The sequence below is a fragment of the Oncorhynchus clarkii genome, chromosome 1 (genome assembly GCF_045791955.1).
Source record: "Oncorhynchus clarkii lewisi isolate Uvic-CL-2024 chromosome 1, UVic_Ocla_1.0, whole genome shotgun sequence".
NCBI lineage: Eukaryota > Metazoa > Chordata > Actinopteri > Salmoniformes > Salmonidae > Oncorhynchus > Oncorhynchus clarkii.
The window spans coordinates 91,925,202-91,952,715 of NC_092147.1; the positions used below are offsets into that span (position 1 = coordinate 91,925,202).

Below are 27,514 nucleotides of genomic sequence, written 5' to 3' on the forward strand. Positions count from 1 at the left end.
CTAGTCCCAAGGTCTCCACTTGTGGATAGAACCTTCTAGTCCCATGGTCTCCACTTGTGGATAGAACCTTCTTGTCCCATGGTCTCCACTTGTGGATAGAACCTTCTAGTCCCATGGTCTCCACTTGTGGATAGAACCTTCTAGTCCCATGGTCTACACTTGTGGATAGAACCTTCTAGTCCCAAGGTCTCTACTTGTAGATAGAACCTTCTAATCCCAAGGTCTCTACTTGAAGATAGAACCTTCTCGTCCCAAGGTCTCCACTTGTAGTTGAACAAGTCATTGCATGTATATATTTTTTTACTCGACTTGAAAAAATGTGTGACTCGACTTACTCTTAGAATGCACGACTTGGCCTGGACTCGAGACTCGACCCGTTCTACTTGGGACTTGACTTGAGACTCGTACCTTGTGACTTGAAACTTGCTTGTGACTCAAATAATAGTGACTCTGGCACACAAACACGCACATATATACACACACCACATATACACATACACACATACACACAAACACATATACACACACACCACATTATTAGTGTGTTTGTACCGTTATCAGTCTCTGTAAGGATGACTTTGATAATGATATTACTCTCTCCTCTCCCTATCTCTCTCTCCTCTCCCTCTCCCTCTCTCTCCTCTCTCTCCTCTCCATGTCTCTCTCCTCTCCCTGTCTCTCTCTCCCTGTCTCTCTCTCGCTCTCGCTCTCTCTCTCCTCTCCCTGTCTCGCTCTCGCTCTCTCTCTCCTCTCCCTGTCTCGCTCTCTCTCTCCTCTCCCTGTCTCTCTCTCGCTCTCTCTCCTCTCCCTGTCTCTCTCTCGCTCTCTCTCCTCTCCCTGTCTCTCTCTCGCTCTCTCTCCTCTCCCTGTCTCTCTCTCGCTCTCTCTCCTCTCCCTGTCTCTCTCTCGCTCTTTCTCCTCTCCCTGTCTCTCTCTCGCTCTCTCTCTCCTCCCTGTCTCTCTCCTCTCTCTCTCCCCTCCCTCTCTCTCCTCTCTCTCTCCCCTCCCTGTCTCTCTCCTCTCTCTCCTCTCCTTGTCTCTCTCTCCTCTCCCTTTCTCGCTCTCTCTCCTCCCTGTCTCTCTCCTCTCCCTGTCTCTCTCCTCTCCCTGTCTCTCTCCTCTCCCTGCCTCTCTCCTCTCCCTGTCTCTCTCCTCTCCCTGTCTCTCTCCTCTCCCTGTCTCTCTCCTCTCCCTGTCTCTCTCCTCTCCCTGTCTCTAGATGATGGTCGTGGTGATGCTTGTCAGGATGACTTTGATAATGACAGTATACCAGATGCACTAGATGTTTGCTCAGAGAACAGTGGTATTGGAGTTACAGACTTCAGGAAGTTTCAGACGGTTCTGTTGGACCCTCGGGGGACCACTCAGTCTGACCCTCTGTGGGTGGTTCGAGGACACGGAACCGAACTGCTACAGACTGCAAACTCTGACCCTGGCATCGCCTTGGGTACGACCCCTAACCTCTTACCTAAGACCGCATTAACGCTGATCTGGGTGGTGTTTGTGTAGTTTTCATGTGCGTTTGTGAATGCGTGTGCGTGCCTGCGTTTGTGAATGTGTGTGTGTTCTCAGGTTTTGATGAGTTCCGTGCGGTAGACTTCAGTGGGACATTCTACGTGAACACAGACCGTGATGATGACTATGTAGGGTTTGTGTTCTCCTTCCAGTCCAGCAGACGGTTCTACGTTGTCATGTGGAAACAGGTCAGTCAGGAGTACACACACACACTGACCTCTGACCTCTAACCCTGCCCGGTCAGCCAGGCCTAACTTCTAACCTCTAACCCTGCCAGGTCAGCCAGGCTTACTGGGAGAAGAGTCCTTCCAGGGCATTTGGGAACGCTGGTGTCTCTCTCAAAGTGGTCAACTCAAGCTCAGGCCCTGGGGAGGCCCTCCGCAACGCCCTGTGGCACACAGGAAACACCATACAGCAGGTACACACAGGAAACACTACACAGCAGGTACACACAGGAAACACCACACAGCAGGTACACACAGGAAACACTATACAGCAGGTACACACAGGAAACACAATACAGAAGGTAGACACAGCAGGTACACACAGGAAACACCACACAGCAGGTACACACAGGAAACACAATACAGAAGGTAGACACAGCAGGTACACATAGGAAACACCACACAGCAGGTACACACAGGAAACATTATACAGCAGGTACACACAGCAGGTACACACAGGAAACACCACACAGCAGGTACACACAGGAAACACTACAAAGCAGGTACACACAGGAAACAACATACAGCAGGTACACAAAGGAAACAACACACAGCAGGTACACACAGGAAACACCACACAACAGGTACACACAGGAAACACCACACAGCAGGTACACACAGGAAACCCTATGCAGCAGGTACACACAGCAGGTACACACAGGAAACACCACACAGCAGGTACACACAGGAAACATTATACAGCAGGTACACACAGGAAACACTATACAGCAGGTACACACAGCAGGTACACACAGGAAACAATACAAAGCAGGTACACACAGGAAACAACATACAGCAGGTACACAAAGGAAACAACACACAACAGGTACACACAGCAGGTACACACAGGAAACACCACACAGCAGGTACACACAGCAGGTACACACAGGAAACACTACAAAGCAGGTACACACAGAAGGTACACACAGGAAACACTACACAGCAGGTACTCACAGGAAACACCACACAGCAGGTACACACAGCAGGTACACACAGGAAACACTACAAAGCAGGTACACACAGGAAACAACATACAGCAGGTACACAAAGGAAACAACACACAACAGGTACACACAGCAGGTACACACAGGAAACACCACACAGCAGGTACACACAGCAGGTACACACAGGAAACACTACAAAGCAGGTACACACAGGAAACAACATACAGCAGGTACACAAAGGAAACAACACACAACAGGTACACACAGCAGGTACACACAGGAAACACTATGCAGCAGGTACACACAAGAAACACTACACAGCAGGTACACACAGGAAACACCACAGAAGGTACACACAGCAAATACCACACAGCAGGTACACACAGGAAACACCACACAGCAGGTACACACAGGAAACACCACACAGCAGGTACACACAGGAAACACCACACAGCAGGTACACACAGGAAACACCATACAGCAGGTACACACAGGAAACACCACACAGCAGGTACACACAGGAAACACCATACAGCAGGTACACACAGGAAACACCACACAGCAGGTACACACAGGAAACACCACACAGCAGGTACACACAAGAAACACCACACAGCAGGTACACACAGGAAACATTATACAGCAGGTACACACAGGAAACACTATACAGCAGGTACACAAGGAAGCACCACACAGCAGGTACAAACAGAAGGCACACACAGGAAACACTACACAGCAGGTACTCACAAGAAACACTATACAGCAGGTAAACACAGCAGGTACATACAGGAAACACCACACAGCAGGTACACACAGGAAACACCACACAGCAGGTACACACAGGAAACACCATACAGCAGGTACACACAGGAAACACCACACAGCAGGTACACACAGGAAACACCACACAGCAGGTACACACAAGAAACACCACACAGCAGGTACACACAGCAGGTACACCACACAGCAGGTACACACAGGAAACATTATACAGCAGGTACACACAGGAAACACTATACAGCAGGTACACAAGGAAGCACCACACAGCAGGTACACACAGAAGGCACACACAGGAAACACTACACAGCAGGAACTCACAAGAAACACTATACAGCAGGTACACACAGCAGGTACACACAGGAAACACTACAAAGCAGGTACACACAGGAAACAACATACAGCAGGTACACAAAGGAAACAACACACAGCAGGTACACACAGGAAACACCACACAGCAGGTACACACAGGAAACCCTATGCAGCAGGTACACACAGCAGGTACACACAGGAAACACCACACAGCAGGTACACACAGGAAACATTATACAGCAGGTACACACATGAAACACTATACAGCAGGTACACAAGGAAGCACCACACAGCAGGTACACACAGAAGGTACACACAGGAAACACTACACAGCAGGTACACACAGCAGGTACACACAGGAAACACTACAAAGCAGGTACACACAGGAAACAACATACAGCAGGTACACAAAGGAAACAACACACAACAGGTACACACAGCAGGTACACACAGGAAACACCACACAGCAGGTACACACAGCAGGTACACACAGAAAACACTACAAAGCAGGTACACACAGGAAACAACATACAGCAGGTACACAAAGGAAACAACACACAACAGGTACACACAGCAGGTACACACAGGAAACACTATGCAGCAGGTACACACAAGAAACACTACACAGCAGGTACACACAGGAAGCACCACAGCAGGTACACACAGCAAATACCACACAGCAGGTACACACAGGAAACACCACACAGCAGGTACACACAGGAAACACCACACAGCAGGTACAGACAGGAAACACCATACAGCAGGTACACACAGGAAACACCATACAGCAGGTACACACAGGAAACACCACACAGCAGGTACACACAGGAAACACCATACAGCAGGTACACACAGGAAACACCACACAGCAGGTACACACAAGAAACACCACACAGCAGGTACACACAGCATGTACACACAGGAAACACCACACAGCAGGTACACACAGGAAACACCACACAGCAGGTACACACATGAAACACCACACAGCAGGTACACACAGGAAACACCACACAGCAGTTACACACAGGAAACACCATACAGCAGGTACACACAGGAAACACCACACAGCAGGTACACACAGCAGGTACACACAGGAAACACCACACAGCAGGTACACACAGGAAACACCACACAGCAGGTACACACATGAAACACCACACAGCAGGTACACACAGGAAACACCATACAGCAGGTACACACAGGAAACACCACACAGCAGGTACACACAGCAGGTACACACAGGAAACACCATACAGCAGGTGCACACAGGATACACCACACAGCAGGTACACACAGCAGGTACACACAGGAAACACCATACAGCAGGTGCACACAGGAAACACCACACAGCAGGTACACACAGCAGGTACACACAGGAAACACCACACAGCAGGTACACACAGGAAACACCACACAGCAGGTACACACAGGAAACACCACACAGCAGGTACACACAGGAAACACCACACAGCAGGTACACACATGAAACACCACACAGCAGGTACACGCAGGAAACACCATACAGCAGGTACACACAGGACACACACCTCTAACCCTGAAGTAAACCTATGTGTGTGGGTCTTTAGGTTCGCACACTGTGGCACGACCCCAACAACATGGGCTGGAAGGACTACACTGCCTACCGCTGGCACCTCATCCACCGACCCAAGACCGGCTTCATAAGGTACTTAACCTCCAACCCATAACTCTAACTCTAACCCTAACCCCAAAAAGGCCAAAAAGCCACTGCCCTGGCCTGGGACAAAAGCCACTGCCCTGGCCTGGTACCTCCATATGCATATAGGGCTTGAGAGGACACATACAGGCCTAAAGGTCATCACTCAATATCCAGGAACAGGCCTCTATCTGGGCATGACTTTACACACACAAGCCTATTGGCCCACACACACTACCCGGGTTACAAGCCTCTTTCTCTGGGCATGAGAGGACACATACAGGCATAAAGGCCTTAACTCCCTATCCGGGTTACAGGCCTCATCACTCAATATCCAGGAACAGGCCTCTCTCCGGGCATGAGAGGACACATAAAGGCCTATAGGACCTCACTCATCACCCGGGTAACACCCCTATATTTCCGGGGATGATTCCAGCAGGGTACACCCCCCACCTCCACAACCTCGCACACCAGGTGAACCAGGGCACCCACACTTAAGCTCCCTTCCCCGGACTATAAAGCATATAGCCGCACTGTTACGAACCCCGTGCACCTGTTGACCCAAACCGGATGTCGTGCACCTGGTCACCCTAAGGCCACACTAATGGGTTACCAAGTGCTGGTGGTACTTTCCAGGCGGGCACCCACCTTTTTTAGTCTGCTTGCCCACTCTCTCTCTGGGCCTATGGACTCTGGACTCGGGGTTACCAGGTGCCGGTGGTACTTTCCAGCCGGGCACCCACCTTTTTTAGTCTGCTTGCCCACTCTCTCTCTGGGCCTCTGGCCTCTGGGTTACCAGGTGCCGGTGGTACTTTCCAGCCGGGCACCCACCTTTCTTAGTCCGCTTGCCCACTCTCTCTCTGGGCCTCTGGACTCTTTCCCTTTTCTGTATACCTGGTAACCCATTTGTATTGAAGGATGAAGGTAGAGGAAGACGCCTTCCGTCCCGAAAGAAGATTGGGCGCTCGATCCCGAAACGAGCTTTAAGATACGCTATTGGAGCTGGAATTACCGCTGCTGCTGGCACCATACTTGATCCTCGTTAATGGATCCTTGTTAAAGGATTTAAAGTGTACTCATTCCAATTACAGGGCCTCGAAAGAGTCCTGTATTGTTATTTTTCGTCACTACCTCACCGAGTCGGAAGTGGGTAATTTGCGCGCCTGCTGCCTTCCTTGGATGTGGTAGCCATTTTTCAGGCTCCCTCTCCGGAATCGAACCCTGATTCCCCGTTACCCGTGGTAACCATGGTAGGCACAGAAAGTACCATCGAAAGTTGATAGGGCGGACATTCAAATGAGACGTCTCCGCCACAAAGGCCGCGCGATCGGCTCAAAGTTATCTAGAGTCACAAAAGCGGCCGGGGCAACCGAGATTGGCCCGCATGGGTTTTGGGTCTGATAAATGCACGCATCCCCGGAGGTCAGCGCTCGTTGGCATGTATTAGCTCTAGAATTGCCACAGTTATCCAAGTAACGTTGGAGCGATCAAAGGAACTGATTTAATGAGCCATTCGCAGTTGCACTCTACCGGCCGTGTGTACTTAGACTTGCATGGCTTCATATTTTAGACAAGCAAATACTACTGGCAGGATCAACCAGGTAGCCACCCACAACATAGAGGTTGTACCTGGTCGCACTAAGCAAAGAACAACCAGGGACCGGTCCTATCCCGTCAGGGGAGGAGGCCCTGGTGCGATCCACCGTGCGCCCAGAGGGAGGCCTTGAACTGCCCATGACCGAGGCCACAGGTGCCGGGGTGCCTCTCGAGAGGTCTCTTGTCTAGCTGGAGGGTACATTCGGAACGCCATCAACCGGGCAAAAACAGAACCACAACCTCGGTCAGACCGCTTGGGTCAGCCGGGTAGGTCCACTTTAAAGACAGGGTTTGAGAATATGTGTCTCTGGCACCGATGCGTTACGGGATGACCATCACCACATGCTTCGCAGCCTGGGCGTGTCGCTCCCCGCACCGGAACACCAATGAAGGGCCACTGGGTCAGACAGTTTGGCTGGATCTCGCACGAACGGTGCGCGGCTGGAGTGTATTGAAATAGGGGGTCAATCATCTCTGAAAGGGGCTCCCCCGATAGAGGCCAATCCACGTGGGGCGGGGGGAACAATCCATCAGAACACCAGCCAAAGGCCGGCCGATAGAGGCTGCAACGGATGCAAATCGGTCAGAGGAAATTACACTGGCTGGACAACAGAGGAGAACCATGGAGACGCACCGTGAACCAAGAGTGGGACTGGACTGGAGAGCTAGCCCTCACCGGGGCTAAACAACCACCAATCGGTCGCCAAAGGGACGGGCACCTTCATTGGACCAGAACCATGGTCATTGATGAACCAAACCCACAAGGTAATAGCTAGGATAGAGCACCTGCCCAGGCCAGAGCTCAATATCCTCCCACCACCAAGCTGGGAAACATGGATCAAAAGTTAGGACAAATCGGGCGCCGAAGGGGCTGGTCAAACCACCAAATCGGTCTCCGGCGGAAAAGGTCCAAAGTACCATGGTTCCGAGGGGCTCACATCCCTCAATGTCCATTACTCATTTTCTATTCGGGCTGAGCAGTTTGACACCACCCCCGTCTCTCTAGGACATGGAAGTCTTGTTGTCAAAAACCAGGTTTCTGATTTCGCGCCGGTACCTGTCTGGTCCACCCGCCACTGAGTGTGTCATTAGCGGGCAGGCCAAATTATCGACATAAGCCCTGAACCTCATAGGGCTTCTGTGTGCCCCGCCATTGGGGGTCAAATTCAGGTACACCAAAACGTGAATAAATCAAAAAGTACACCTCCAATCTGGATGTTTTTTATTTTTTTGCACGAAAGGGCACAGATAGACGAGCATTTCCATTGAATTAAAACCGTTTTTGTATAAAACATTTTAATAGGAAATCGTGTTTTAAGTTTTGGGGAAAAAAGTGCACGTTACAGGGCGCATAGGGGGCTGTTGATAACTTTTTTTGTACATGGTGTAATTGTTGCCCATCACGAGAGAGGGTATGAGCCGAAATTTGGGACCTCTAGCCCTTCAGGAAGTATTTTTAATCATTTTTTGAAAATTAGTCCCAAATTGTCACAGCCGTGTGCACCTGGTGATTGAAAATCGGCACCTGGTAACCCAAAATGAAACACGGTTCTATATGCATTTACCGGTGTTCCAGATATCCATGCCCGCTATGGGAGCACCCTACTACGGCCCTCTATCAATGGGGGCCGTCCTGAGTGCTTTATGGAAGGTTTAAAATATTTTTGTGGATGCGGATTAGGATATACCTCTGTGAAACTGGTGATTGAAAATAGGCTCCTGGTAACCCAAAAATAAAAATACGGTTCTAAATACATTTACCGGGACTCCTAATATTCATGCCCCCTATGGCAGTAGCGTACTACTGGGGAAAATTCACTGGAGGGCGCCAAAGGTACATGTATGGAGGTTTCAAAAATAGTTGTGAAAAATGACTAAGTCCAAACATTTCAATTTTTTTATTTTTTATTTATGTTTTATTTGCAACTGGTGATTGAAAATAGGCACCTGGTAACCCAAAATGAAACCCATTTTAAATCATTTTAATGCATAATGACACAAATACGAGGGTGAATTTCAAACAAATATACCTCATTTAATCAGTTAATCATGGATTTATTTGTCCCTCAATCAATGTCCGGGCCCGGCTGGCATTTTTGGGCAAATTATGGTACCGGTAGTGCCGTGCCTGCGTTTCCAGAGAGTGACACATATGGTCAGCCACAGTTCCCCGGTCTGTAACCGACCCTTAGTTAAAGTTCAATGTGGCAACACTTCGTCGAATTGTACCGGTCACTTTACTTCCAATGCCAAACTCTGCAAATATTTGGCCCACATACTCACACAGATTACCATACGGTTGACCACGGGATGTGATAAAGAAGAGTTTTGTGTCTGAGGTCATTCCACTCAGATGAGGCCTGATCTGATGGAATCGTTTAAGCCAAGTGTATTCCTCCTCACATATAACAATTCTGCACACCCCGAAGCTATAGTTTGTTTTGTGGCTCGCAACGCACATCTGATAACCCCCACCTTCCGGGGTTACTTCAGTAAAATCACTCTCACTGAACATGGTGACTGGGGATCGTCGAGTGCCATTAGATATGGCCAACCGGCTGGACATGAGAGCTGCAAACCTACGCCTGTCAGAGCAGGTGGCTCTGACCTCCAACCTACTGAGAACTGAAGGAATTGCTTGATTACTTAGCTCAACAAAGCATTTTAACTCTGCAGCGCTGAGCACCTCGACCCTGCAGCGTTTGCAAAATGTTGCCCTGTGCGTTGCCTGGCTCTGCCGCGAGTCCCTGTCCATCTTCGCCAAGCAGAGTAACATCTTTCGAATTCCACTGACCTTAGCTTGCATACCATTTGGCCGGAACTGAATAAGATAATGTTCGAGGGAACATCGGCTCGGTACATTTTTAACGTGGATGGTGCCAAACCACGGTCGTCACATTGGCCATACCACTCAGACACGTCTGTAGTTATTCAGAAAACACAGTCCTTCGTCGGCCTTGCCCTCTGACATAATGCGGAGGAATTCCCGTACTCGGGATATACTTGTGCGACTATTGTCAATTTGTTTAACTGAAGGGTTTCTACCCGTAATATAGTGTTCATATTGAGTCAAAATTGCATTACTCCAAACCTCAATTCTGGACGGCACGCCACAGTCTTCATCACTCTCGCTCTACGTGGAAGTCGCCACGACGCAGCTTTGCTCCCTCGGTTCCGAGCATGGTTCACTACCGACCTGACTGGTTGGCTGCACCGCTGCCGACGCACCCGCCGCCTGCTCACTCTCGTCCCCCAGCTACTGATCCACCACCGCTGACTGCTCACCCTCGTCCACCAGCTGCTGATCCACCACGGCTGACTGCTCACCCTCGTCCACCAGCTGCTGATCCACCACGGCTGACTGCTCACCCTCGTCCACCAGCTGCTGATCCACCACGGCTGACTGCTCACCCTCGTCCACCAGCTGCTGCTCCACGGACAACTCACTTTCAAAACACTGCAAAATCACAGGGTTCTCCAGCCGCGGTTCAACACCGTTGTCAGGCTGCATATACTGCCCTGATTCGGGCTGCTGTCTCTCAGTCGAAACCCGGCTAGATTGCATAGCATTCGTCCATTCCATAGTAACGCCCTTAAGTGCATGTACAGACTTGAAATGTCGGTCTAGCCGCATGATATTCTGCTTGGAACAAAGCCCACAGTCGTGTCTTGGTCTGCTGCTCATAGCTTCTCTCTCCTGCCTTCCTCCGTGTCTCTGTTTGCTCCACCGAACAACCTAACCCTAACTAACCCTAACTAACTCTAAACCTAACTAAACCTAACCCTAACTAACTCTAACCTCTAACCCTAACTAACTCTAGCCCTAACTAACCCTAACTAATCCTAACCCCAACTAATCCTAACCCTAACTAACTCTAACCCTAACTAGCTCTAACCCTGACTAACTCTAACTCTAATCCTAACTAATCCTAAATAATTCTAACCCTAACTAACTCTAACCCAACAGTTACTCCCATCCTCATCCACCTACCCAATACTGGCTTCATTAGGTATCTAATTAACCTCTGAACTTGGCATCTAACCTCTTTGTGTATGTGCAGTAGTGGTGTTTGATGGTGTCTCTTCCAGCTGACTCGGGGTGTGTGTGTGTGTGCAGGATAGTGGTGTCTGAGGGCAGGTCCATCCTAGCTGACTCTGGGCCGGTGTATGACAGAACTCTGGCTGGAGGGAGACTCGGACTGTTTGTCTTCTCACAAGAACACATCCTCTTCTCTGACCTCAGATACACCTGTAGAGGTGAGACACACACGCACACACACGCACACTCTCTCACACACACACACACACACACCCTCTTCTCTGACCTCAGATACACCTGTAGAGGTGAGACACACACACACATACACACACACACACACACACACACACACACACACACACACACACACACCCTCTTCTCTGACCTCAGATACACCTGTAGAGGTGAGACACACACACACACACACACACACCCACACACACACACACACACACACATCATCTTCTCTGACCTCAGATAGGTGACACACACACACGAACATACACCCATACAAATACACAGACGCACACGTACACCCACACAAACATACATACACACATGCACACCTACACAAACACACAGACACACACACACGTCAGTAAAATACATTTTTTGTGTTTTTCTTCTCCCAATCTCTTCCAGATAACTGAGATCTGTTCATACTGAGATAATGCTGCACCCCTCCGTCCTCCTCCAGTCCTCCCTCCACCAGTTCACCCTCCTCCAGTCCTCCCTCCACCACTTCACCCTCCTCCAGTCCTCCCTCCACCACTTCACCCTCCTCCAGTCCTCCCTCCACCACTTCACCTTCCTCCAGTCCTCCCTCGACCAATTCACCCTCCTCCAGTCCTCCCTCGACCAATTCACCCTCCTCCTGTCCTCCCTCGACAAATTCACCCTCCTCCAGTCCTCCCTCGACCAATTCACCCTCCTCCAGTCCTCCCTCGACCACTTCACCCTCCTCCAGTCCTCCCTCGACCACTTCACCCTCCTCCAGTCCTCCCTCGACCACTTCACCCTCCTCCAGTCCTCCCTCCACCACTTCACCCTCCTCCAGTCCTCCCTCCACCACTTCACCTTCCTCCAGTCCTCCCTCGACCAATTCACCCTCCTCCTGTCCTCCCTCGACAAATTCACCCTCCTCCAGTCCTCCCTCGACCACTTCACCCTCCTCCAGTCCTCCCTCCACCACTTCACCCTCCTCCAGTCCTCCCTCCACCACTTCACCCTCCTCCAGTCCTCCCTCCACCACTTCACCCTCCTCCAGTCCTCCCTCCACCACTTCACCCTCCTCCAGTCCTCCCTCCACCACTTCACCCTCCTCCAGTCCTCCCTGCACCACTTCACCCTCCTCCAGTCCTCCCTGCTCCACTTCACCATCCTCCAGTCCTCCCTGCACCAATTCACCATCCTCCAGTCCTCCCTCCTCCAGTCCTCCCTAGATCAATTCACCCTCCTCCAGTCCTCCTTCCACCACTTCACCCTCCTCCAGTCCTCCCTCCACCACTTCACCCTCCTCCAGTCCTCCCTCCACCACTTCACCCTCCTCCAGTCCTCCCTCGACCAATTCACCCTCCTCCAGTCCTCCCTGCACCACTTCACCCTCCTCCAGTCCTCCCTCCACCACTTCACCCTCCTCCAGTCCTCCCTGCACCACTTCACCCTCCTCCAGTCCTCCCTCCACCACTTCACCCTCCTCCAGTCCTCCCTAGACCACTTCACCCTCCTTCAGTCCTCCCTCCACCACTTCACCCTCCTCCAGTCCTCCCTCCACCACTTCACCCTCCTCCTGTCCTCCTTCCACCACTTAACCCTCCTCCAGTCCTCCCTCCACCACTTCATCCTCCCTGCACCACTTCACCCTCCTCCAGTCCTCCCTCCACCACTTCACCCTCCTCCAGTTCTCCCTCCACCACTTCACCCTCTTCCCGTCCTCCCTCCACCACTTCACCCTCCTCCAGTCCTCCCTCCACCACTTCACCCTCCTCTAGTCCTCCCTCCACCACTTCACCCTCCTCCAGTCCTCCCTCCACCACTTCACCCTCCTCCAGTCCTCCCTCCACCACTTCACCCTCCTCCAGTCCTCCCTCCACCACTTCACCCTCCTCCAGTCCTCCCTCCACCACTTCACCCTCCTCCAGTCCTCCCTCCACCACTTCACCCTCCTCCAGTCCTCCCTCCACCACTTCACCCTCCTCCAGTCCTCCCTCCACCACTTCACCCTCCTCCAGTCCTCCCTCCACCACTTCACCCTCCTCCAGTCCTCCCTGCACCACTTCACCCTCCTCCAGTCCTCCCTCCACCACTTCACCCTCCTCCAGTCCTCCCTCCACCACTTCACCCTCCTCCAGTCCTCCTTCCACCACTTAACCCTCCTCCAGTCCTCCCTCCACCACTTCACCCTCCTCTAGTTCTCCCTCCACCACTTCACCCTCCTCCAGTCCTCCCTCCACCACTTCACCCTCCTCCAGTCCTCCCTCCACCACTTCACCCTCCTCCAGTCCTCCCTCCACCACTTCACCCTCCTCCAGTCCTCCCTCCACCACTTCACCCTCCTCCAGTCCTCCCTCCACCACTTCACCCTCCTCCAGTCCTCCCTCCACCACTTCACCCTCCTCCAGTCCTCCAGTCCTCCCTCCTCCAGTCCTCCCTCCTCCAGTCCTCCCTCCACCACTTCCCTCCAGAAGTTAACCTGAAAGTTAAATATTTATAATATTTTTTTTTAATTTTGTGCTCTGCCATTTCACCGGATGTTGTCAAATCGATCCCGTTAACTGGATTTGAGCCATAATAAGTTTTAACCTGCTCATATAGTCAATACAGACCTGTTATAAACCTGTTCATATAGTCAATACAAACCTGTTATAAACCTGTTCATATAGTCAATACAAACCTGTTATAAACCTGTTCATATAGTCAATACAAACCTGTTATAAACCTGTTCATATAGTCAATACAAACCTGTTATAAACCTGTTCATATAGTCAATACAAACCTGTTATAAACCTGTTCATATAGTCAATACAAACCTGTTATAAACCTCTTCATTAAGTCAATACAAACCTGTTATAAACCTCTTCATTAAGGCAACACAAACCTGTATTGCATTATAAGGGTTGTTTTATTTGACAGAATATAGTATTTTGTTAACTATTGTGTGTTCTACTGAGGGTGGGCTTCTGGGAGATAACGCTGACAGGAGATTTACGATGTCTTTGGGTGAAAAAACCTAAAGAGCATTCCAGAGAATGATGTAATGTTTCTGTTCTATACCGTAGCAGGGAGAGTAGCTGCTGACTTGGCAGGAACTAATGGGGATCCATACTAAACCCCAGGAAGAGTAGCTGCTGCCTTGGCAGGAACTAATGGGGATCCATACTAAACCCCAGGAAGAGTAGCTGCTGCCTTGGCAGGAACTAATGGGGATCCATACTAAACCCCAGGAAGAGTAGCTGCTGCCTTGGCAGGAACTAATGGGGATCCATAATAAACCCCAGGAAGAGTAGCTGCTGCCTTGGCAGGAACTAATGGGGATCCATAATAAACCCCAGGAAGAGTAGCTGCTGCCTTGGCAGGAACTAATGGGGATCCATACTAAACCCCAGGAAGAGTAGCTGCTGCCTTGGCAGGAACTAATGGGGATCCATACTAAACCCCAGGAAGAGTAGCTGCTGCCTTGGCAGGAACTAATGGGGATCCATAATAAACCCCAGGAAGAGTAGCTGCTGCCTTGGCAGGAACTAATGGGGATCCATAATAAACCCCAGGAAGAGTAGCTGCTGCCTTGGCAGGAACTAATGGGGATCCATAATAAACCCCAGGAAGAGTAGCTGCTGCCTTGGCAGGAACTAATGGGGATCCATACTAAACCCCAGGAAGAGTAGCTGCTGCCTTGTCAGGAACTAATGGGGATCCATAATAAATAAAATAAACCTCTTATAAACCTGTTCACATACAAAATATGAACACATTGTAAACCTATTATAAACGTCTTATGAAGTCAGTACAAACCTGCTCTAAAGCTGCCAAAACAAAACTGTTGTAAATCTATTATAAACCTGTTAAAATCTGTTCATATAGTCAATACAACCCTGCTATAAACCTGTTCATATAGTCAATACAATCCTGTTATAAACATGTTCATATAGCCAATACAATCCTGTTATAAACCTGTTCAAATAGTCAGTACAATCCTGCTATAAACCTGTTCATATAGCCAATACAATCCTGTTATAAACCTGTTCATATAGTCAATACAATCCTGCTATAAACCTGTTCATATAGTCAATACAATCCTGTTATAAACATGTTCATATAGCCAATACAATCCTGTTATAAACCTGTTCAAATAGTCAGTACAATCCGGATATAAACCTGTTCATATAGCCAATACAATCCTGTTATAAACCTGTTCATATAGTCAATACAATCCTGCTATAAACCTGTTCATATAGTCAATACAATCCTGTTATAAACCTGCTATAAACCTGTTCATATAGCCAATACAATCCTGTTATAAACCTGTTCATAAAGTCAATACAATCCTGTTATAAACCTGTTATAAACCTGTTCATATAGTCAATACAATCCTGTTATAAACCTGTTCATATAGTCAATACAAACCTGTTATAAACCTGTTCATATAGTCAATACAAACCTGTTCATATAGTCAATACAAACCTGTTCATATAGTCAATACAATCCTGTTATAAATCTGTTCATTTAGTCAATACAATCCTGTTATAAACCTGTTCATATAGTCAATACAATCCTGTTATAAACCTGTTCATATAGTCAATACAAACCTGTTATAATCCTTTTCATATAGTCAACACAAACCTGCAATAAACCTGTTATAAACCTGTTTTACACCTGTTATACACCTTTTATAAACTTGTTCATATAGTCAATACAAACCTGCAATAAACCTGTTCATATAGTCAATACAATCCTGTTATAAACCTGTTCATATAGTCAATACAAACCTGCTATAAATCTGTTCATATAGTCAATACAAACCTGTTATAAATATTTTATAAACCTGTTCATATAGCCAACACAAACCTGTAATAAACCTGTTATACACCTTTTATAAACCTGTTCATATAGTCAATCCGTAATTTTTACATCATTTGAATATGTCAGGTGAGTATTTAATTTGAACATTCTTTCAAAGAGACAGTAAATGACAGTAAGGTCAGTTTGTTTTATACATCTGAACTTTACTGGAGAATAAGAAGCATGACAACATGAGATACATTTTATAAACATCATGTTCACATAGTTCACACACACACACACACACACACACACACACACACACACACACAGTGTCCTTATGGTGTCCAGCGTGTCTATATCATCTGTGTCTGGGAGTTGCGGCGCAGCCTCAGGAATCGGAAACAGAGGAAGAGGAGGAAGAAGAGGAGAAGAGAAATGAAGAAGAGGAGGGTGACGTAGCCGGCGTGAGGAAGAGGAGGAGTGTCTGGAGCCTCGGCTGGAATCATATTGGTCAGATTCAGCATGTAGCCCAACGTCCAACCTGCATCACTACCTGAAATCTACACACACGCACACACACACGCAAGCACACACGCACACGCACACGCACACATCACAGTCAGTGTTGAAGATATATTTCAGAAAGTCAAGAGAACATTGTTTAGGTCATGATATTGAATCTAAATGATTGGTATTTTGGTATTTTATTAGGATCCCCATTAGCTGTTGCAAAAGCAGCAGCTACTCTTCCTGGGGTCCACACAAACCATGAACTACATGGACAGAACTAAATAAATTTAAAAAAGGCACACACAGATCACTACATACACACAAACTATCTGGGTCTAATAGGGGAGCGGCGTTGCGCCATGAGGTGTTGCTTTATCTGTTTTTTGAAACCAGGTTTTCTGTTTATTTGAGCAATATGAGATGCAATTATGGCTCTATATATTACTGTACGCTTTATGGAATTTGTTCTGGATTAGAGGACTGTGAGAAGACCTCTGGTGGGGTAAGTGTGTGTATGGTGCACTACTGACACAATGATGAAAATAATCATGGCCTCTAAAACATCAAGCTGCATACTGGACCCTATTCCAACTAAACTACTGAAAGAGCTGCTTCCTGTGCTTGGCCCTCCTATGTTGAACATAATAAACGGCTCTCTATCCACCTGATGTGTACCAAACTCACTAAAAGTGGCAGTAATAAAGCCTCTCTTGAAAAAGCCAAACCTTGACCCAGAAAACATCAAAAACTATCGGCCTATATCGAATCTTCCATTCCTCTCAAACATTTTAGAAAAGGCTGTTGCGCAGCAACTCACTGCCTTCCTGAAGACAAACAATGTATACGAAATGCTTCAGTCTGGTTTTAGACCCCATCATAGCACTGAGACTGCACTTGTGAAGGTGGTAAATGACGAGGCTCTGCATCTGTCCTCGTCCTCCTAGACCTTAGTGCTGCTTTTGATACCATCGATCACCACATTCTTTTGGAGAGATTGGAAACCCAAATTGGTCTACACGGACAAGTTCTGGCCTGGTTTAGATCTTATCTGTCGGGAAAGATATCAGTTTGTCTCTGTGAATGGTTTGTCCTCTGACAAATCAACTGTAAATTTCGGTGTTCCTCAAGGTTCCGTTTTAGGACCACTATTGTTTTCACTATATATTTGACCTCTTGGGGATGTCATTCGAAAACATAATGTTAACTTTCACTGCTATGCGGATGACACATTAGCTGTACATTTCAATGAAAGCATGTGTTTCAGACATAAGGAAGTGGATGGCTGCAAACTTTCTACTTTTAAACTCGGACAAAACAGAGATGCTTGTTCTAGGTCCCAAGAAACAAAGAGATCTTCTGTTGAATCTGACAATTAATCTTAATGGTTGCACAGTCGTCTCAAATAAAACTGTGAAGGACCTCGGCGTTACTCTGGATCCTGATCTCTCTTTTGAAGAACATATCAAGACCATTTCAAGGACAGCTTTTTTCCATCTACGTAACATTGCAAAAATCAGAAACTTTCTGTCCAAAAATGATGCAGAAAAATTAATCCATGCTTTTGTCACTTCTAGGTTAGACTACTGCAATGCTCTACTTTCCGGCTACCTGGATAAAGCACTAAATAAACTTCAGTTAGTGCTAAATACGGCTGCTAGAATCCTGACTAGAACCAAAAAAAATGATCGTATTACTCCAGTGCTAGCCTCCCTACACTGGCTTCCTGTCAAAGCAAGGGCTGATGTCAAGGTTTTACTGCTAACCTACAAAGCATTACATGGGCTTGCTCCTACCTATCTCTCTGATTTGGTCCTGCCGTACATACCTACACGTACGCTACGTTCACAAGACGCAGGCCTCCTAATTGTCCCTAGAATTTCTAAGCAAACAGCTGGAGGCAGGGCTTTCTCCTATAGAGCTCCATTTTTATGGAACGGTCTGCCTACCCATGTCAGAGACGCAAACTCGGTCTCAACCTTTTAAGTCTTTACTGAAGACTCATCTCTTCAGTGGGTCATATGATTGAGTGTAGTCTGGCCCAGGAGTGTGAAGGTGAACGGAAAGGCTCTGGAGCAACGAACCGCCCTTGCTGTCTCTGCCTAGCCGGTTCCCCTCTTTCCACTGGGATTCTCTGCCTCTAACTCTATTACAGGGGCTGAGTCACTGGCTTACTGGGGCTCTCTCATACCGTCCCTGGGAGGGGTGTGTCACCTGAGTGGGTTGAGTCACTGATGTGGTCATCCTGTCTGGGTTGGCGCCCCCCCTTGGGTTGTGCAGTGGCGGAGATCTTTGTGGGCTATACTCAGCCTCTTCTCAGGATGGTAAGTTGGTGGTTGAAGATATCCCTCTAGTGGTGTGGGGGCTGTGCTTTGGCAAATTGGGTGGGGTTATATCCTTCCTCTTTGGCCCTGTCCGGGGGTGTCCTCGGATGGGGCCACAGTGTCTCCTGACCCCTCCTGTCTCAGCCTCCAGTATTTATGCTGCATTAGTTTATGTGTCGGGGGGCTAGGGTCAGTTTGTTATATCTGGAGTACTTCTCCTGGAGTACTTCACCTGGCCGTGCTGCTGTTGTTTCAGTGTTCTTTCTTCATTAAATATAGAACATGTATTCTTATCACCCTGCGCCTTGGTCTCCAGATCGTCGTAGTGAGGAGACCAATGACCGATATGAATACATGTTCTATATTTAATGAAGAAAGAACACTGAAACAAACTTACAAAACAACAAACGACGGTGACGCTATATAATCTAAATGTGCAGACACAGGCAACTGCCTCTAATTGAGAACCAATCTAGGCAACCATAGTCATACATAAACACCTCAATGGTAAACAACCCCATAAACCTACAAAACCCCTAGACAGTACAAAACAAATACATCACCCATGTCACACCCTGACCTAACCAAAATAAACTGCTCAAAAAAATAAAGGGAACACTAAAATAACACATCCTAGATCTGAATGAATAAAATATTCTTATTAAATACTTTTTTCTTTACATAGTTGAATGTGCTGACAACAAAATCACACACAAATTATCAATGGAAATCAAATTTATCAACCCATGGAGGTCTGGATTTGGAGTCACACTCAAAATCAAAGTGGAAAACCACACTACAGGCTGATCCAACTTTGATGTAATGTCCTTAAAACAAGTCAAAATGAGGCTCAGTAGTGTGTGTGGCCTCCACGTGCCTGTATGACCTCCCTACAATGCCTGGGCATGCTCCTGATGAGGTGGCGGATGGTCTCCTGAGGGATCTCCTCCCAGACCTGGACTAAAGCATCCGCCAACTCCTGGACAGTCTGTGGTGCAACGTGGCGTTGGTGGATGGAGCAAGACATGATGTCCTAGGTGTGCTGAATTGGATTCAGGTCTGGGGAACGGTCGGGCCAGTCCATAGCATCAATGCCTTCCTCTTGCAGGAACTGCTGACACACTCCAGCCACATGAGGTCTAGCATTGTCTTGCAGTAGGAGGAATCCAGGGCCAACCACACCAGCATATGGTCTCACAAGGGGTCTGAGGATCTCATCTCGGTACCTAATGGCAGTCAGGCTACCTCTGGCGAGCACATGGAGGGCTGTGCGGCCCCCCAAAGAAATGCCACCCCACACCATGACTGACCCACCACCACACCTGTCATGCTGGAGGATGTTGCAGGCAACAGAATGTTCTCCATGGTGTCTCCAGACTGTCACGTCTGTCACATGTGCTCAGTGTGAACCTGCTTTCATCTGTGAAGAGCACAGGGCGCCAGTGGCGAATTTGCCAATCTTGGTGTTCTCTGGCAAATGCCTAACGTCCTGCATGGTGTTTGGCTGTAAGCACAACCCCCACCTGTGGACGTCGGACCCTCATACCACCCTCATGGAGTCTGTTTCTGACCGTTTGAGCAGACACATGCACATTTGTGGCCTGCTGTAGGTCATTTTGCAGGGCTCTGGCAGTGCTCCTCCTTGCACAAAGGCGGAGGTAGCGGTCCTGCTGCTGGGTTGTTGCCCTCCTACGGCCTCCTCCACGTCTCCTGATGTACTGGCCTGTCTCCTGGTATCGCCTCCATGCTCTGGACACTACGCTGACAGACACAGCAAACCTTCTTGCCACATCTCGCATTGATGTGCCATCCTGGATGAGCTGCACTAGCTGAGCCACTTGTGTGGGTTGTAGACTCCGTCTCATGCTACCACTAGGGTCAAAGCACCGCCAGCATTCAAAAGTGACCAAAACATCAGCCAGGAAGCATAGGAACTGAGAAGTGGTCTGTGGTCCCCACCTGCAGAACCACTACTTTATTGGAGGTGTCTTGCTAAATGTCTATAATTTTCACCTGTTGTCTATTCCATTTGCACAACAGCATGTGAAATTTATTGTCAATCAGTGTTGCTTCCTAAGTGGACTTGGAGTTACATTGTGTTGTTTAAGTGTTCCCTTTATTTTTTTGAGCAGTGTATATAAAGAAAACAAAGAATACTCAGGTCAGGGCGTGACAAGAGGACTGTCAAAAGACCTCTGGTGGGGTAAGTGTGTGTGTCAGAGCTGTGTGTAAGTTGATTATGCAAACAATTTGGGATTTCAACACATTGTTTCTTATAAAAAGAAGAAGTGATGCAGTCAGTCTCTCCTCAACTCTGAGCCAAGTGAGACTGGCATGCATAGTATTTATATCAGCCCTCTGATTACAATGAAGAGCAAGACGTGCCTTTGTTCTGGGCCAGCTACAGCTTAACTAGGTGTTTCTTTGCAGCACTTGACCACATGACTGGACAATAATCAAGATAAGATCAAACTAGAGCCCGCAGGACCTGCTTTAGGAGTGTGGTGTCAAGAAATCTGAGCATCTTTTTTAAATTTATTTTTTAATCCCCATTTCGCCCTAATTTCGTGGTATCCAATTGTTAGTAGTTACTATCTTGTCTCATCGCTACAACTCCCGTACGGGCTCGGGAGAGACGAAGGTCGAAAGCCATGCATCCTCCGAAACACAACCCAACCAAGCCGCACTGCTTCTTAACACAGCGCGCATCCAACCCGGAAGCCAGCCGCACCAATGTGTCGGAGGAAACACTGTGCACCTGGCGACCTGGTTAGCGTGCACTGCGCCTGGCCCACCACAAGAGTCGCTAGTGGGCGATGAGACAAGGATATCCCTTCCGACCAAACCCTCGCTAACCCGGACGACGTTAGGCCAATTGTGTGCCGCCCCATGGACCTCCCGGTCGCAGCCGGCTGCGACAGAGCCTGGGCGAGATCCCAGAATCTCTGGTGGTACAGCTAGCGCTGCGATGCCCTAGACCACTGCGCCACCCGGGAGGCCCCATCTTTACAACCATTGTAAACTATCATGGTCAAAATATTAAATCTAAGGTAACCCCAAGTAATTTAGTCTCCTCAACTTGTTCAACAGCCACACCATTCATTACCAGATTCAGGATAAATGCTGAACAGAAATATAAATGCAACATGCAACAATTTCAAAGATTTTACTGAGTTACAGTTCATATAACTAATGAATTCATTAGTCCCTAATCTATGGATTTCACATAACTGGGAGTACAGATATGCATCTGTTGGTCAAAGATACCTTAAGAAAGGGTAGGGAAGAGGATCAGAAAACCAGTCAGTACCTGATGTGACCGCCATCTGCCTCATACAGCGTGACACATCTCCTTCACATAGAGTTGATCAGGGATTGTGGCCTGTGGAATGTGGTCCCACTCATCTTCGATGGCTGTGCAAAGATGTTGTATATTTGTCGGGAACTGGAACATGCTGTCGTACACGTCGATCCAGAGCATCCCAAACATGCTTAATGGGTGACATGTCTGGTGAGTATGTAGGCCAGGGAAGAACTAGGACATTTTCAGCTTCTAGGAACTGTGTACAGTTCCTTGCGACATGAGGTGGTGCTTTATCATGCTGAAATATGAGGTGATGTTCCATGGGCCTCAGGAACTCGTCACGGTATCTCTGCATTCAAATTGCCATTGATAAAATGCAATTGTGTTCGCTGTCCGTAGCTTATACCTGCTTACACCATAACTCCACCACCACCATGTGGCACTCTGTTCACAACGTTGACATCAGCAAACCGCTCGTCCATGTGACGCCATACATGTGGTCTGCGGTTGTGAGGCCGGACGTACTGCCAAATCCTCGAAAACGACGAAGGCAGCTTATGTTAGAGAAATGATGGAGTTATGACTTCTGGCGCCGACAGAGACGGCCACCTCGCTTCGCATATTTTTTTAATGTGTTATTTCTTACATTGTTACCCCAGGAAATCTTAGGTTTTATTACATACTGTCGGGAGGAACTATTTGATATAAGAGCAACGTCAACTCACCAACATTACGACCAGAAATACAGAAGCAGAAGATGAATGTGCAAGTAGAGATACTGGGGTGCAAATGAGCAAAAAATAAAGAACAATATGGGGATGAGGTAGTTGGGTGGGCTACAGATGGGCTGTGTACAGGTGCAATGAATGGTTAGCTGCTCTGACAACTGATGCTTAATTAAAGTTAGTGAGGGAGATATAAGACTCCAGCTTCAGTGATTTTTGCAATTCGTTCCAGTCATTGGCAGCAGAGAACTGGAAGGAAAGGAGGCCAAAGGAGGAATTGACTTTGGGGGTGACCAGTGAAATATACCTGCTGGAGTGGAGCAGGAGAGTGTTTTGAAGTTGAGTTTTTGGAAAAGAAAATATATAAAAGATATGCGAATAAAGATGTAAATATATATATACACGGGACACGACAAGCCGAGGACAAAGGACGTCTGATTGCTATGCCATCTTGGTATAAATTTCTACCTCCATCACTCCAGTATCTCTGCACATTGTTAATATGGTACTGACCCTGCATATAGTATACTTTCTTTATCATGTTCTTCTGATTTCTACTGTGTTTTTGTTCTACTTTAGTCTATTATGTGGTACTATACTGATATTGATTACTGCATTGTTGGGAAAACAGCCCAAAAGGCATTTCACTGTACTTGTACACGTGACAATAAAACAGTGAAACTTGAAGACTGATAGTGTGACATTAATGCATATTTAACTACTAACAACATAACATATCTCTTAACAGTCACCAGCTATCAATACAGATAACATGTTCATACAGGCCTGTTTATATTGCCAGGTGTGTGTCTGACCTTCTTGATGAACGTGATGTCTGTCCATGTGTCTGAGGTGAAGTTGTATCCGTCAGTCAGTAGAGACAGGATGTAGCTCCCAGAGAAACAATACTCTGCCAGATACTTCTCCTTCACATCAGGGTGCTGCTGTTTGATCTGCACACACACATTACACATCGAGTGCAGTGAGGAGTGTGACTGGGAGAAAGTGCATGTGTGCTTATATGTGTATGTATTTGTATTAATTAAGGATCCCCATTAGTTCCTGCCGAGGTAGCAGCTACTCTTCCTGGGGTTTATTATAGATCCCCATTAGTTCCTGCCAAGGCAGCAGCTACTCTTCCTGGGGTTTATTATGGATCCCCATTAGTTCCTGTCAAGGCAGCAGCTACTCTTCCTGGGGTTTATTATGGATCCCCATTAGTTCCTGCCAAGGCCGCAGCTACTCTTCCTGGGGTCCAGCAACATTACGGTAGTTATATACAATTTAAAATATTACAAAACCTTATATTTCATTTTAAAAAATGCCACATTACGTGTGTTCCCTCAGGCCACTACTCTACTACCACATATTTACAACACAAAACCCATGTGTCTGTAGAGTGCGTGTCTTATTATGTGTAAGCATGTGTGTGTGTATATACCTGGGTCCAGGGTCTAGAACAGTAGCATGTGTGTGTGTGTATATACCTGGGTCCAGGGTCTAGAACAGTAGCGCTCCAGCTTCTCCCTGCTGCTTTCCAGAGAGCCTGATGTCAAGTTCAGAAAGTTCATCACAAAGTAGAATGCTGAGAATGCCTGAGAGAGAGACAGAGAGGAGAGAGACAGAGAAGAGAGAGGAGAAGAGAAGAAAGAGGAGAGAGAAAAGTGAGACGAGAGAAATAAAGGGAGGGAGAGAGGAGACAAGAGAGAAATAAAGAGGGAGAGAAGAGACAGAGAGAGACAGAAAGAGAAGGAGAGAGAGAGACAGAGAGCGAGAGACAGAAAGAAGAGACAGACAGGGAGGGAGAGAGAAGAGACAGACAGAGAGAGACAGAAACAGGGAGAGAGAGACAGAGAGAGGGAGAGAGAGAGGGAGAGAGAGACAAAGAGAGATACAGAAAGAGACAGCTAAATTAAAAAGACAGATGATTCTGAGAATTTTCTCACAACTTGTCATTCTCATCACTAAGAAGTGTTCTGCATTCAATCCCAGAAGGGGTTACCAGGGGTTTACAAGACCCTGTTGAAGGTGCCCATTGAAGAACCCTTTTTGGTTCCAGGTAGAACCCTTTTGGGTTCCATGAAGGTTCTACCTGAAACCAAAAAGGGTTATCCTATAGGGACAGCCGAAAAAACCCTTTTGGAACCCTTTTTTCTAAGAATGTAGGGTTAGGGTAAAAGTTAAGCTCACCCCAAACGGCCCCTGTAGTGGTGGCTGGTAGACCCTGTTGAAAGAACAGCGACTGAAGCTGCAGCTGCTGAAGTTGAAGATTCTTCTGACTACTTCCTGGCACAATGATGCGTTTCCTGCTCCTACGTGAGTGAAACTGTCCCTGGAGACGAGGGGTTTCCCAGCCATGACGCATGGGCTGGAGTACACGCTAAAGTAGCTTCGATCAACACTATAACCTGGGTGGAAACACGGGTCTAGCACTGAGCTGTCCCCAGACTGACAGACAGACAGACAGACACACAGAGTTATGAGCCAGGGATCAAAGGTAAGACATCAGGATTAGAGGTCTGGGGTCAAGATTACCTGAGTCTGCTGAGCAAGCGCCAGTTTGAGCGCTTGGTCTTTCCCGTAGCACAGGAAACTGTGTGTGTAGAGGAAGTAGTCATTTCCATACAGACGGAAGGTCACAGCGTTCTCCGCCGATTCCTCCGCCACATCCTGATTGGCTACAAAGCTGATCTGAGTGGAGGCTCCGCCTAGGTCAAGAGCTCCGGTGGTCCCTGAGCCCTGCAACACACACACACACACACACACACACACACACACACACACACACACACACACACACACAGTTTGCTCTATAACCTGTTAGTTCATATGCCTTGTGACCGTGGCCTAAAGGCCGAGACAATAAGACTCACTCTACTGGTAGACAATAAGACAATAAGACTCACCCTACTGGTAGAGAAGCACCACCCTCCTCTCTGTCATGTTGACTCACCCTACTGGTAGAGAAACACCACCCTCCTCTCTGTCATGTTGACTCACCCTACTGGTAGAGAAACACCATCCTCCTCTCTGTCATGTTGACTCACCCTACTGGTAGAGAAACACCACCCTCCTCTCTGTCATGTTGACTCACCCTACTGGTAGAGAAACACCACCCTCCTCTCTGTCATGTTGACTCACCCTACTGGTAGAGAAACACCATCCTCCTCTCTGTCATGTTGACTCACCCTACTGGTAGAGAAACACCACCCTCCTCTCTGTCATGTTGACTCACCCTACTGGTAGAGAAACACCACCCTCCTCTCTGTCATGTTGACTCACCCTACTGGTAGAGAAACACCACCCTCCTCTCTGTCATGTTGACTCACCCTACTGGTAGAGAAACACCACCCTCCTCTCTGTCATGTTGACTCAACCTACTGGTAGAGAAACACCACCCTCCTCTCTGTCATGTTGACTCACCCTACTGGTAGAGAAACACCATCCTCCTCTCTGTCATGTTGACTCACCCTACTGGTAGAGAAACACCACCCTCCTCTCTGTCATGTTGACTCACCCTACTGGTAGAGAAACACCACCCTCCTCTCTGTCATGTTGAATCACCCTACTGGTAGAGAAACACCACCCTCCTCTCTGTCATGTTGACTCACCCTACTGGTAGAGAAACACCACCCTCCTCTCTGTCATGTTGACTCAACCTACTGGTAGAGAAACACCATCCTCCTCTCTGTCATGTTGACTCACCCTACTGGTAGAGAAACACCACCCTCCTCTCTGTCATGTTGACTCACCCTACTGGTAGAGAAACACCACCCTCCTCTCTGTCATGTTGACTCACCCTACTGGTAGAGAAACACCACCCTCCTCTCTGTCATGTTGACTCACCCTACTGGTAGAGAAACACCACCCTCCTCTCTGTCATGTTGACTCACCCTACTGGTAGATAAACACCACCCTCCTCTCATGTTGACTCGCCCTACTGGTAGAGAAACACCACCCTCCTCTCATGTTGACTCACCCTACTGGTAGAGAAACACCACCCTCCTCTCTGTCATGTTGACTCACCCTACTGGTAGAGAAACACCACCCTCCTCTCTGTCATGTTGACTCACCCTACTGGTAGAGAAACACCACCCTCCTCTCTGTCATGTTGACTCACCCTACTGGTAGAGAAACACCACCCTCCTCTCTGTCATGTTGACTCACCCTACTGGTAGAGAAACACCACCCTCCTCTCTGTCATGTTGACTCACCCTACTGGTAGAGAAACACCACCCTCCTCTCTGTCATGTTGACTCACCCTACTGGTAGAGAAACACCACCCTCCTCTCATGTTGACTCAACCTACTGGTAGAGAAACACCACCCTCCTCTCTGTCATGTTGACTCACCCTACTGGTAGAGAAACACCACCCTCCTCTCTGTCATGTTGACTCAACCTACTGGTAGAGAAACACCACCCTCCTCTCTGTCATGTTGACTCACCCTACTGGTAGAGAAACACCATCCTCCTCTCTGTCATGTTGACTCACCCTACTGGTAGAGAAACACCACCCTCCTCTCTGTCATGTTGACTCACCCTACTGGTAGAGAAACACCACCCTCCTC

The 27,514-nt window shown here is 48.0% G+C and overlaps 2 protein-coding genes across 2 annotated transcripts in view; one reads left to right on the forward strand and one right to left on the reverse strand.

The window, feature by feature from the left end:
• LOC139411368 (thrombospondin-2-like) overlaps window positions 1-11,890 on the forward strand; it is a 71,521-nt gene extending 59,631 nt beyond the window's left edge. Inside the window, 6 exon segments of the mRNA XM_071157690.1 lie at window positions 1,220-1,447; window positions 1,573-1,703; window positions 1,793-1,933; window positions 5,362-5,459; window positions 11,164-11,303; window positions 11,728-11,890. Of these exon segments, the coding sequence (XP_071013791.1) occupies window positions 1,220-1,447; window positions 1,573-1,703; window positions 1,793-1,933; window positions 5,362-5,459; window positions 11,164-11,303; window positions 11,728-11,735 (746 nt within the window). The 3' untranslated portion in view covers window positions 11,736-11,890.
• Window positions 11,891-14,157: 2,267 nt separating this feature from the next.
• Window positions 14,158-27,514, reverse strand: part of LOC139413965 (ectonucleoside triphosphate diphosphohydrolase 1-like) — a 95,887-nt gene continuing 82,530 nt past the window's right edge. The window contains exons 6-10 of the mRNA XM_071161855.1: window positions 25,482-25,685; window positions 25,137-25,394; window positions 24,434-24,541; window positions 23,762-23,899; window positions 14,158-16,646 (exon numbers count right to left, since the gene is read on the reverse strand). Of these exons, the coding sequence (XP_071017956.1) occupies window positions 16,440-16,646; window positions 23,762-23,899; window positions 24,434-24,541; window positions 25,137-25,394; window positions 25,482-25,685 (915 nt within the window). The 3' untranslated portion in view covers window positions 14,158-16,439. The remainder of the gene's footprint in view (window positions 16,647-23,761; window positions 23,900-24,433; window positions 24,542-25,136; window positions 25,395-25,481; window positions 25,686-27,514) is intronic.